We start from the raw sequence: 14,287 nt of genomic DNA, 5'->3' as shown, positions 1-14,287 counted from the left end.
CTTAATGAATCAGGCCCCTAGTGACTGACCAGTGACTGTAAAAATTCAAGTTATGTACGTGTTTTCAGTATGTACATTTTACGATTTTGTTAATCCTCTTTCCAATCATGAGAAGTACAATGTAATTTGAAATGTTGTAATCTAACTGTAAATGTAAATTCCTTACAGACTTTTCGTATTAACTTAATTACAGACATACAATTGCATGCAGTTGCAGAACTTTTTATTAATCATCACTTGCCACATGCTTATCATTTTCTAGTGCTGCTGTACAGTCTATAACCCCAGTTTAAGATATAACTTCTTTTACAATATTGTTGTTTAACCGGCAAACCTTAAATGTATATTTAAACTAACCGATAAGTGAACTGCTTATAAAGTAGCAGATATGTAGCTTGTCACATTTGAATAGGACTCTAACAAGTACATGACAAAGACACACATCTCAGACAGACACAGATAACAAATGCAGACAACACACAGCTTGTACAGCTACATGATATTCTCTATCTTTTCTTAAAAAGGAAATGTCAGTAAAATGCCAAAAGTTCCAGCTCTGCAAGCTCATTAAAGACAGAGGACACAAAATGTCAGGAGCAGAAAATGAGCCAGGTACCTGGGGGGGATATTCTGAATCACTCAACCGTGGCAAATTTATCTTCACTAAATGATGTTTCAGGAGGAAGTTTTTGACACTTTGTAATGGTAAATCATATTTGTATTGTAACGCAAACCTGAAAAATGTAGAAATCTCTACAACACTTCAAATCAAGGTGCTATATTTTAATGAATGTTTCACGGTTAATTGCTGAATTTTTATTAACCAAAAACAGTCTATGTTGAAATGTACTTTTTAACCATCTACTTTCTAGCAATTAGCTTAATATTCAGGGGTATATTTACTAAACTGCAGGTTTGAAAAAGTGGAGATGTTGTCTATAGCAACCAATCAGATACTAGCTATCATTTATTTAGTACATCCTACCAAATGACAGCTAGAATCTGATTGGTTACTATAGGCAACAATTTTTCAAACCCGCAGTTTAGTAAATATACCCCATAGTGTTTAATATTCTACAGGGGGAAATGAGTTCCAAATGTAATGTAGATATTAAGAAAAATAGCCAGGTGCTCTAGTGATGAATGAAGAAGAGCCACTAATCCAAGAATAGGCTTCAATTATTATAAATCATGGTAAAAATGTATTCGATGATAATGATTTTACAGCTGCAAGCTTCAAATATTAATGTATTCATGGTTTATATCATTATTAAATCTGAACATTTGTTTATGGATATGAATCACATAATCGCTACATAGACTGTAACACTTAAAATACAGAATATTTTGAAATACAGAGGATGAGTGTGGGGGAATATAAAAGACGAGGTCACTAAACCCTAAATCACTTATGCACGGTCCACAAACCAACACATAGGTCAATAATCACTGTGTCATCAGAACAATGGTTACTTTATTATGCTCTGAAAATTAATTTTTATAATACTGTAAAATTGTTTTATGACCACATTCAGTGGTCCGTAATGGTAACCTGTGGTGTTCATCATGTGTAACAAGCAGCAACATGTTTGCTGAATGTTGACAAATATCTTTATACATAAAAAATATATATACTTGTAAGACATCTGTCAATGCAGACCTCTGATTATGCCTGGGAACCTGTCCAGAGGTTCTTATGTTTACAAAGTACAAACTTTTTCAAAAGATGTTACCTTTATTCCCAGGTATGATCTGGCAGACAAGCTATCAGCCTTGTGCAAGGTTCACATTTTTAGCCTAGTGGCTACTTCATACACTTATTTAAAAAAAAAAAACAAAAACAAAAAACTGTTGTGTCTTCAAACAAACAAAATGATGGTAAGATAGTGGCTCACACATATCCTTTTCATCCCAGAGAAAGATAAAATGGATTTGAAGTGGCACCAGAGTCACTTTATAAGTACTGTTCAGTTTATATCCAATTGATTAAACACCAGATGTAGGAAAGCTAGATAAATCTTCCCTTGCACTTAAATAAATATGTCTTCAGTTGACAAAGCAGCGAAACAGAAATATATGGATGAGGTTTTTTTTTTGCCATAAATCTTTTTGTATATTGAGCTGTCATTGCTGGTTTAGAGACCTTGATAGCACAACAGAATAGATTTATCTACTATGCTTTGTTTTGAGCTGTGTATGTGTGTATTAATAGAATGAATTTTCTAAGTACAGAAAGATCTGCAATTTATCGTTTAGGATCCATATTTGCTGCATAGGGATTTGTTTTATAATGTAATACTAAATGTAGCTCTGGGGGCCAGTGCAAGTAGAAAGCGGAACTTAACCGTTTCTAGATATACTTTCATGGGACATTTCATGAAATGACTTGACCCATATTGGACCAATGCCTAGTTGGACTAGATCATTTTCATCCCCTTATTTTGTGGAGTGTTGACATACTGTGTGTTCTCTTTTTTATAGACCGTATGTATTGGACAAAGAAAAGAAAAATGTTGACTTGTTTTGCTGTAAAAGCTTAATAATCACATTTGAAAAAATGTTCACAATATTAAACTATCAAACCTTACTAAATTAATATATCTGATTAGTACTAGGTCAGTGGTTCCCAAACTTTTATATTGCAACACACCTGTATCATGATCAATTTTTTTCATGACAGCTGTTAAAATGTTTTGTTACACAAGAACCATGAATAAAAATGCCAAACAAGCCAAATTTGTTGAACTTGTTTACTTTCCAGTTAAATATATTTCACATACTGTCAACATTGCCTATCTTTTAACATCCATCTTTCTTTGAAGACTTTAGTCTATCACATCTAAGTGACACGTGCAGACTAGCACTATGATACTTACTGTTTGTCAGTCACTGTACCCATTCTTGCCATCAAAGGCAAATCTCCAGCAATGCAAGTAATTGTAAGAGTACACAAAGGGCTTAGCTATGGAATGTCACGACTAGTTCTCCATATAGACATCACAGCTTTGTGGTGGCGACACAGTCTAGTGTACACTTACATTCTTATTAGAGATATAGCAATATGTCAGTAAATAAACATTTGCCACCACATTTACCTTACTTAATTGCTTGTCTCTTTGCAACACAACAATGATAATGGTACAAGGTGTGAGATTAATATGGTTCCTAAGCCCCCTTTACATCATTGTTTAAGAAGTATTCAGTGTTACAGAGTTTCATACATTTGCTTTGTGTGTGTGTGTGTGTGTGTGTGTGTCTGTGTGTGTGTTCACCTTTAAGTTGAGTAAAAATTGATCCAGAAATCAAGCTTGTAAAACTAGTTGTGATGTTCTGCAATTTTATTTAATTTGTTGTAGCTTTTAGGGAAAATACAGTTTAATGAACAATCCCCAACTCTATAGCTACCTGGCCTTCATGACTATTTCTACAGCCTTGAAATCTTAAATGATGATCTGCAACTTCAGAGAATTCTATTGTCTAGGTAGATTAGTTCAATTCCATTTCCCTTAGTTATCACAGTAAATTTCTTTGAGACGAGCAATGCTATACGGAGAGAATGCACTGTCACACTGCATTAGTTCCGCCCACTCAATACAGTGTGTATGCATTGTAATCCGCCTGAGGTTACTTGATGCGCCATGCAATAAGCACATGAGGTCTAATCGCAGTGAACTACTTTTTACAAAATGATTAAAGCGTATCTTGATGCGTTTTAGACGTATCTTCATGTGGAAGCATTTACATGTTTATGTTGAATTGCACGTGATTGCATCATAAGAGATGTGCAACGCCAAAGAAACGTGTAACACTGCCTTTTTTTCCAGCACACATGTATGCTTGCCTAAATGAGCCCCATTATGTAGTATGTATTAATGCAGAAAAATTACAGAATCACTAAACAAAAAAAAATTCTCCCCATCACACTGTTAGTAATTACCTATATCTACATTCTTCCATCCCAGTAGAAGGGGGGGAGCCATTTAAACATGGTCAACTAATGATGGGTGTTTCCCTAGTGGAGCTCTTCTCACATATGTCACGTATGCACAGTGGAAGCATTCATTCTATAAGCTGAACTATTTTTTGAGATTGCAGATTGTAAATGTACTGTGTCATAATGATGTTACTAGTTCCTAGTGAACTCATAGGTTACAGTTTTTCCTGAAATACTATTTCAGCACACAAAATTTCTGCCTCCGATGTGAGTAGGTCATACTTGCCTACTCTCCCGGATCATTATGGGGCGGAGCTTAATGGTGCACTTGCATTTAGCCTCACCCCCGCCATGTAATGGCGTGAATTTCTGCCTTTCATAGCAGGGGCGCGGCCAAAAGGATGCAATCCATTGAGCTCCGCCCCCACATGCTCACCTCTTCACCCGGATCTCCCGAAGGACAACTTGAAAAGGTTGACAAGTATGGAGTAGGTTATGGATTCACATTATGTAACATACTTGAAGAATAACATTATATTGTAAATATTATTGCCAATGTTTCATCTCTTGATAAAATCTTGCCCTAGCAAATATTCAGGTTTACAAGAAGGTTTGTAATATGTTTTGTAATACTCTGTTTTATTTATTGGGAATTTGTCTTTCTTTACATTAATGTTGCACAAATTTACTAATCAATGTATTAAATAGATCTAGTAATCGTCTTTCTATTTAAAATAAATAAAATACATTTTGAAACTTGGTATATCATCCCTTACAATGACATACACATTCTATAACACTATATTGACTCTAGTTACATTAGATTAGCAGCGAGGGTTAATTTCAGCACTTGCTGCATTTCATGCAATATTCTCTCTTGATTTCACTTTTGTCCCACTAGTCCATTTTAGTTGTGTCCCTCCCATAGGGGTCTATGTATTAAAGTGCGATGAGCCAATAAACAGAGAAAATAGCAGTTTTCACTGTAAAATGGTCATTGCAAACTGTGTGAAGGGCTCCTGCCATTATCTATAACGTTTCTTAATGTAGTCTCCATAGATTAATATAAGGATTACAAAATCCTGCAATGTATAAAGCTTTGAAAAGCTTAGCCAACCCAGGATGCTGTTACCTATCATTTTCTATGGGATCCTGCTGAAGCCTCTCCAGTTTCGCAGGATCCCTTAAAGTGGAAGTGCTATGTGCCCAGCATGGCACCTTCCTCCTTGCCCTGGCAGCGTATGCTGCTGGTAACTAGTTAAAACAGTTTGTGGAGCAGGGGGAACTTCGCCAGGACTCCCAGAGCAGCCCTGGCATGGTACATTTTATGGATCACTGCAATTAGCAATGATGCATATTGATTGACAATGCATATTATTAATACATAGACCCCCTCAGTACCCCTTCTCGGGTAAACACATAGCTCCATGGGCCCCTCTGTAACAATCAATATAATGGATTTCCCCAATAAATTATGTTACCAGATAGGTGAACCTCAATCAAGCAAATATACTGTATATAAATAGTAAAGACAATTGGGTAAAAAAAAAAAACAGTGAGTAACTAACTGGCTGTGGGAATGGAAAGGAAAAAAATATTTTATAAAATGACAAACTTTGTAATCCTTTTTCCTCCTGCTCGGATTAAAGGAAACTGGATTTTCCAGGATGTAGCACAACTAGACTTGTCTCAACTGGTACTGTCAGTAGAAAAGAAAATGCATGTTGCACAGAAAGTAATAATAAACATCTTCTTAATTAATACCCCTGCTTTGTTGCACCTCCTGCACAGCGAAACGCATATTCACATAAGGGTAATAAACGGAAGAAGTACCTAGTAGTGCTCCTATCTTACTCTCCGTTAGCATGGTTTGGAGGTTTAGCAATGTATCCATTTATTCATTCCCAATAGAAGTGAATGAGTTAATTAAACTGTAATGCTGTCAGGCTGCGGAGATATACACTTCATCTCTGCTTGTCTTCTCCAGCACTTCCCCGCCTCTCCCTAGAGAGCTATCCATTCAGCAGATGGTTTGAAAGCTAGGACAGTGTTCTCCTGATAACCTGACTGCGCCTAATGAGAAAAGACAGTGTAGCTGGAATAGTATACCTTGGATCACTTAATGTTTCTGTATCAGTATTACCTTCTATATATCTCTATTATCATGGATATGTCTGTGAATATACATTTGTCTTTATTAGCAGCAGTGCATTAGACACAAATACAACAACAAAAAGGCTGTTTCCTTCTCACCGTGATATCACATCTTACATTACTCAATGCCTCATTTGCTATTTTTCATTTCTGAACATTTTAGGATAATTTACCAAGGTCATAGTAATATTTGTTAATTTTTTAAAATTGCAATACTTTTCATAGTGGGCTTTTCTGAACGTTTATAAAATGATTTTATTCTCAGTAATGGCACTCGGTAGACTGCTTTCCCTGTAAAACGGGGTACACAGGGAAAATCAATTGCTTTCTTCTGAACCCAGATTTATTTTAGACGATTAATTTGCTAGTATAATGTTTTGCTTGTTATAAAAAATTGTCCTGTTCAACACCTAGAACAATGTCTTCCTCTCATATCTATCCCTATATTTTCTAAGGTTTTACTGTTGACTGTCCAATGATACTTCCGGGGGAGATGAAACATTGAGGCAGGGAACATTGTCTGTCTGCTTGGATCGGAGGACATGTGGATGAGATGTGCATTCTTTTTTAGCTTTTGCATGTCATTTTCTGAGACACACCAACACTGTTCTTAAGATTTATCAATTCAGTGTCTTGTCTTCAGTGGAAGTGTTAATTGCCATTATTTCGAAAAAGAAGGCAAATGGTGATTCCAGAACCCTTCAGGAATAGGAATGTTAATGAGATGTACTAATGTATTAGACTTTTTTCTGTTTTTTTTTTTTAATGAAATGTGCACATTTATTTTACTTTTTTCAAATCTTGTAAGTTACTATTTCCTGCATTTGCAGGTAATGCAGTATTTGTACACATCAGATGCATTGATCTTCAAACTAGAAGAAAATGTTATTGTCATCTCTGGCCGTGAGCTAGTATATGAAGTTTTGCAAACATAAATAGATCATTACCTTTTGATGTTTACCTTGTGGAGTCCTGTTCTGCTCCTTTGATGGTGAGGAATGTGTACCATGTAGGAGTGCAATTTTGGAGAAAAAAAAAGTAATTGGAATACTTAAGCAAACCTAGGGGCTGCATCAGGTTGAATGTTTTGTGCAATCGTTCTGAGTTCATGTCTATCACTATGATGGACCGCAATACTATTCATTGCCAGTAATGTCATGTTGCATTTGTTCTAAGGTTGCACTATGGACCAACAGAGATACATTATATATATGTGTATGTGCGTGTGTGTGATATATGGCGGCATGAAATATGTGAACAGAATTTGATCCTCACCCATGTTCCACGCATACCATTAGTTGGAGATTAAACGGTCCAAGTTATAGAAGGGTAGAATGAAGGGGTGATGGAGGACTGGGGTAGGGATAATGAGAAGGTGGGATGTGGAAGAAGGGTGGGGGAAGCTGAGGTAGGATAGGAGGGAGCAAAGGAAGAGACTGAGTAGTGGATATAGAAGAATGCAGGGGATCTGCAAAGCTGGGGCCCTTAGGTAAGGATTACAGGTGGAAATTCTTTTTCCATAAATTACCCTCCATGTGGGATGCATTAGCATAGTAAGCATTATTACATATACTTTATATAGCCAGAGATGACAAAAACAATAATACTGACTTCCTGGTAATCTTATGTTACTTGGCTACCTTACAGCCAGGGGCCCCAAGGATGACTTGACACAGGGTAGTAGCTGAAAAGGATGTGTATGTAGTAGCAGGCTTGCAGGAGGTTAAGAGAACACATGGCTTTGCGGCAGGAACATGTGGTCCTCTGCATGCATTCATGCAGCTCGATGGACACCAGGGGAGTGGTGTTGCCGAGAGCTGGTAGCTGTAGCTGAAGGAAAAGCAATAGGAGGCATGCTTTATACAGGAAAGGGAGAAGTGGCAGTATGGCGTATACCGGGCCACTTTGAGCACTGTGTACAGTAAGCCGTGCACTGGCCTACTTTGAGGACTGTGTGTGTATGTGTATGTGTGTATATATATATATATATATATACACAAGTTAACCTGTGCATGATACTCATGCATTCTAGTCAAATCAAGCTACTTAAGGTGTTAAAAAGGTTCTTGTCATGCATTTGGGGCTAGCCCAGGCCTCCTCAGGGGAAGAGCGTTACTTCCCGACGTAAGCACCCTTTTTTAACGTGGTTTTGTCCACATGTCACCACCTCATCATTCTTCCTCATCACCTCATCCTTCATTTTCATCGCCACATCTATCCAGATGTCTATCCAGACACAGGGATCTCTCTCAGCGGTCCTGAGTATCACACTCCTCTCGCTCTGTCACCCCCGGCAACCACCAACCACTCCCCACTGTCACCCCCGGCAACCACCAACCACTCCCAACTGTCACTACTCCTTCAAGAAATATATATATATATATTTTTTCAATCTTTATAAACACTTTTAACAATTAACAAATTAAATTAACAAATTAAAAACATCTTAGTATACCAAATTTCAGCCCTTTCTGAATTTTGTCTTCCACACACACTAAGAATTTAGTAGGTCAGTGTATAACTCCGCCCAGCAGGTGGCGCTGCAGCTTGGTTTTATTTTTTCCACACACAGACAGACTCACACGTCACTAGACATTTATATATATATATATATATATATATATATATATATATATATATATATATATATATATATATAGATACATTTTTATATATATGTAACATAATTGTGGCAGACCTAATGTTGGCACTTATCCTGCTGACAGGCTAAGTGCTGACACTTACATTATGCAGTAATCACAATAATGACTGCCACTGTATATTGTGTAGGTCACCTTGTGCCAAGAAAACAGCTCTGACCCACTTGCCATCTTGCCCATTTTTTCTGCTTCCAATACATCAACTTCAAGAATTGACTGTTCACTTGCACTATATATATATATATATATATATATATATATATATATATATATAATAAAAATACTAAATGTATTCCAGGTTAATTCTACTTTACCTTTATAATAATGAGCTTTGGATTTATTTATCAGGAATAATGAGAAGTTAAAATACAGACTCTGATGAGGAGCACAGGAGCACACATTAAATGCAGAGCAGTTGAACTCCTTATATATAGTGTGACCTGACTGGCCAGAGAATTAACTCTGGTGGCAGCATTTCAGTCAGTGCTGTATGTTTGGGTGCCAATTAATTGTCTCTAACCAGCAAACAAACTTTTAAACATAAAACTGTTTTAATTGACAGCATAAAGAATCAGAAAATAGAGCAAACTGTTAGCCCCTATTTGGGTCACTTCCTCACTTCTTGTACTCTATCTAGCAATTCACTTTATCAAACTGTTTCTCTCCTGCAGTCTTTGTCTGCCGTCCTGCTGCAGGTCAAAAACTGGCTTCACCCTGGACCCCCTGCTCTGTTCCTCTGAGCTTCTTCAAGCTGCTTCACACCCACTCATTTCACTGTCTCTTCATCTCTAAACACAGAGCTGTTTTATCAGGCCTCTATCTCTCTCTCCCTCTCTGACCTCTGGGCTGCATGTTGACTCTCTCTAGTCCTGTCCCCTGCAAGATACACAGCTTCTACCACCTGCAGGTCTCTACTCAGCTGACTGAGCCCCACCTGGTATTTACCCTATGGCTGCTTGCCTGCTCCTAGCAGACCTCTTCTGTGCCACATGTAGGTGTAGTCCCATCTCTCAACTTTGCAGGTGAAGAACCTATCTTCACAAGTCTGAACAGGTGGCCAGCTAGTGCCACCTAGCCTATTATTACAATACTTTAATTTCTTGTTGAGTGTCTTTAATATCTCAATATTGCTCCCTCTTACTGAACTTTATTTAAGACCAGCAAAAATGCAGAGGATTGATTAATCTTCGTTGATGTCAAGCACCTCGATTTGTGCTGATGCACGTATACTCCAGCCATTGTGCATCACTATGACAAGTAAGATGACTGTGTTTGGCAGAGGAGCACAAATTTGCGCTGGTTGATGGGGGGTAGGGAGTGGGCAGATGTGAAAAACGGGTTGCTGGCAAAGGGCACATGACTTTGTGGTTTTGCCTATGCACCCTAGAAATTTTTATGACAATCAGATTTAGACACTTTGTTCCCTATACCAGTGGTTCCCAAATTGTGTGCCTAGGCTCCTTGGAGTGCCTCAGCGATCTCACAGGGATGCCAGTGGTAAGCAAAGCAGGGGACTACCTGGCAATAATTTTGACTTAGAGGTGCATTTGAAAAATTATGGACACCCTAGGGGTGCCTTAAACTGAAAAAGTTTGAGATCCACTGCCCTATACTGTGTCACGTTAAAGACAGGTACCTAGATTAGAGCACTTTGGCGCTGTTTTGCCAGTTGTATTGTATTCAACTTTTTTAGATGTTTTACAAAAACAAAAGAAACTGTTGTGTACTAAACAAATGTTACCGTTAACGGAATAGTAATACAGGGTTTTAATAAAATAACATTGGCTTATTCAAAAACACAACAATTAAACATGATGAAAGTAAGTGTGTATTGCTTAAAGAAACATATGTAAAAATAAGGTTTACTTGTATGTAGGTTGGCAATCAAAAACTTATCTTAGTAGAAGAGTAAGAGAACTCCAAGTGCTCCTGTGGATGCTGTGAACTAACACCATGGAATTGGGATGGGGGTGCATTTTTGAGCTGCCCTTTAGACATGTTGGGAGGACATTACTAAGAGACTTAACCTACAATTACCAAATCTAGGTATGATTACTGTTAAATTGCCCAGGAAGTTTTCAGTGCTGATGGCAAGGTTGCCTCATATGTATTCTACTATTTAAGATGCATTTGACGGGGGTCTAAGAACATTTTTGTTATATGCCTTCAGTCCCTGTTCCTCCATGTTTACCCTGTTTTGAGGTAGGTTGGAATAGAACAACCTGAGGACAATCAGATTGTCAGAATGTTCTCAGCAATGACCTGTCTAATATGTTACTGGGACAGGGCTGCATGTGACATGGTTCATACTTATTATATAGTGGGGGGAATGGAGGGAAGCTGGAAGCCGAGGACTAGAAGGAGTTTTGTACACCAACAGAACAGCAGTAATGTAAGGCTCCTGTGACATTGCTCCATATATTAACATCATAATTTTCTCACATCAAAGTTAATACAACCAACCTGTCACATACTTATCTACTATGTCTCGATTGTATTATTTTTTTCTGATGGCAGGATAAAATAAAGTAAATATTTATACTTCGTCTCTTTTAAAGTAAGAGAATTTAAGGTAAATTCATACATATCTATTTTATTGTTTAAGCAATATTTTTATATAGCTATAAATTATTTTGTAATAAGCAAATATAAAATTAGGTGATTGTACATTTAGAGGAAATGCACTGTAGTTTTAGTTTTATAAAAAGGTGATTTGATACAGGATCTAACATTGTATTTTTGTTTCATTTTAATTAATCTCCTTATATAATAAAAAGTGATGATTATGTTATGCCTTTGGATGTGGTGTATGTGGACATGATAAATTTGCAAATTAAGTGTATGCTTTACTTTGTAGATAGTCTTTGCACTTAGTTAAGTCTAGAACTTACCTATCTCATAAGGCCCATGTTAATCTGGGTGGGGTACGGCATATCGATGCTGAGTACCCCGACAAGACTTGCCCCGACATCTTGAGTCCGAACGCCTCCTTCCTGACGAGAGTCGATGACGACTGTTCTGCCCACCGACTTGAACCAATCATGATGAATGAAGAAGCCAGCACCACTTTATGACATCACGGACATAGGCGACGGTATTATCGCTGCTGTTAAGGGAGTAATGTAAGTATGTGCCATGTACAATGTAGTTTACATAGCCTTCTACATTGTATATGGGCGCATACTTACATTACCCCCTTAACAGCAGCGATAATACCGTCGCCTATGTCAGTGATGTCATAAAGTGGCACTGGCTTCTTCCTTTATCGGGATTGGTTCAAGTCAGAACATATCGTAACATGTCGTAATCGACACTCGTTGGAAAGGAGGCGTTCGGACTCAAGATGTCGGGGTAGTCAGCATCGATATGAATAGAAAGCATTAATGCACATGTGAAAAAAAATATATTCTCAGATCTAATTAAGAATGAGAAAATAATATATTTTTTTGTATTTATTTTTCTCAAACAGGAGCAGCCAAGGATTCATGCACATGAAGCTCTCGCGTACCAAAGAAAACCAGTATGTATTAGGACAGAATAGCCCACCTTTTGACAGCGTACCAGAAATAATCCAATACTACACCAGCCGCAAGTTACCAATAAAGGGAGCAGAACACATGTCATTGCTCTACCCAGTTGCAATCAGGACTTTGTAGCATTGGGCTGGTGGCTGCTAATAGAACATGGACCCTTCCTATGCCCACAGATGAAACATTAGTACAACATTGCTCTTGAAAATACTATACAGCCTTTTTTTCATAATTAGTTGGTAAAAAAGCAAAACAAAAAAAAACTACCATGACCAAACCAACACGTGACTTACTAAGTTAAGTGTGACTGAAAAACAGCCAATCTTGGTTTTATAATTTTTATTTCCATATTTATGCATGGAAACTACAGCACTTTCCGGTAACACTTCTTAAGTGGATCTTATAAAACCAATAGGGGCTAGCTTTTGCTTAACTGGAGTTACCAAATTATAAACTATACTTTATAACTCAGTTGTGATTATTCAACTGGTTTATGAAGTAATCCAGGTGAATGGGCACAAAACTGTTATTTTATTGAAGATGTTCTGGGGCTGTATGTCCCGAATGATGCAATACTACGATCTACAGTTTAAAGTGCTTGTTATTTAAAATGTTTTCTATTTCCTTGTATGCTATCCTTACACTAGTAGCAACAGTTACCAACAAGGGAATTTAAACATTGGTTTGCAGTGTGTGAGTATGTGTGTAACAGTTCAGCAATACTGTATATTCTTGTCAAGTTGTAAAGAGGCCAACTGAATAGAGCAGATTGAAACTGGAGTTAATCTTTTGGGGCACAATAAAGGCAATAACAACTTAAACGTTTTTAAGAATTTTTATTTTTATAGTGTTTAAGGGTCCTTTTGAGTTTTGCAACTTTACTCTCATTATCAATATCTCATTGCCATTGTCAATATGTCACTTAATATTTCATATGGAAAATGTGCATGGTGTTTGCAAACCATTATGTAGAGTTGGTTAACTGTGATCCTGAGTCTTATGTACTCAAAGCTGTTTTCCATTTTATCAAGTCTGCTTAGGGCCATAAAGAAAATGATGACAATGTTGCACATACAAAAGAAATGCCCAAAACTTAATGTCCCTATTAGTGCTTCACACCTCCTTCTTGTGCAGTGACACATCTCATGATGCAGAAACCAGGTGACTAATTATCCCAAGACACAGTTATGTCAAAATATAATACATTTTTATTTGGAAGCAAAAATCAATTGCAGCAAATTTATTTACGATTATAATATACTGTAGATCACCTTTGATCCTTTGTCTATTTTTAACTTATTTCAAGAACTGTATTCATTTACTGATTAAGTCTTGTGACACCTTCAGCCTAATATTGTGATTGGTCTATATTTTTAACAAGTTTATTTTTGTTTGGGTAATCAGAAATACTGTTCATCTTACCTTCTGCCATTCTGTAACCTGAATTTCTGGAATGTGTAAAATGTTTTATAAATTGTCTTTCATTATAGATAAATTTGCACTGAGAGCAGCATAGCAATGAAAGTGAAGGGAAATAATTATAAAATGTTGATTACAGAGTTTTTCTGTATTTTATAGAATTTATCATTGGTACCTTAACGAGTGGTGATCAAACTGGGCTGGTGCTTATGTTTTTCTGCTTTGTGACGGAACTCAATCTTATAACAATACATATACAGTTTAGCCGGTTAGAGAATCGGTAAAGTAGTGGAATTATCATTGTAATATTAACAACATAAAAGTTGGTTAAGGCCACTCCCACTTCATTTTTACGGGCTTAACAAAATACAAATATGGTGAGTGCACTTAGGGTTGTCTATAGAGCCATTTGCAACTACACAAATGAAATAAGCTATCTGCATTGATGCTAGTTCAGATGCATGGCTTCAGAATTTCAGTCTGTAATCAGAGTCATACATTTATAACCATGCAGCATGTATCTTTAAATGATGTCTTCTTCATAATGACTTGCCTGCCAAGTCAAAATAAACTACATGTAAATGTCTTGA

The 14,287-nt window shown here is 37.0% G+C and overlaps 1 protein-coding gene across 3 annotated transcripts in view; it reads left to right on the top strand.

The window, feature by feature from the left end:
* SHF (Src homology 2 domain containing F) overlaps nt 1-13,518 on the top strand; it is a 234,886-nt gene extending 221,368 nt beyond the window's left edge. For all 3 annotated transcript variants that reach the window (XM_075208129.1, XM_075208128.1, XM_075208127.1), the window contains one exon: nt 12,218-13,518. In XM_075208129.1, coding sequence (XP_075064230.1) covers nt 12,218-12,404 — 187 coding nt within the window. In that variant the 3' untranslated portion in view covers nt 12,405-13,518. The remainder of the gene's footprint in view (nt 1-12,217) is intronic.
* The last annotated feature ends 769 nt before the right edge of the window (nt 13,519-14,287 follow it).

Source organism: Mixophyes fleayi, chromosome 4 (genome assembly GCF_038048845.1).
Source record: "Mixophyes fleayi isolate aMixFle1 chromosome 4, aMixFle1.hap1, whole genome shotgun sequence".
NCBI lineage: Eukaryota > Metazoa > Chordata > Amphibia > Anura > Limnodynastidae > Mixophyes > Mixophyes fleayi.
This window is presented reverse-complemented; position numbering and strand designations above follow the sequence as displayed.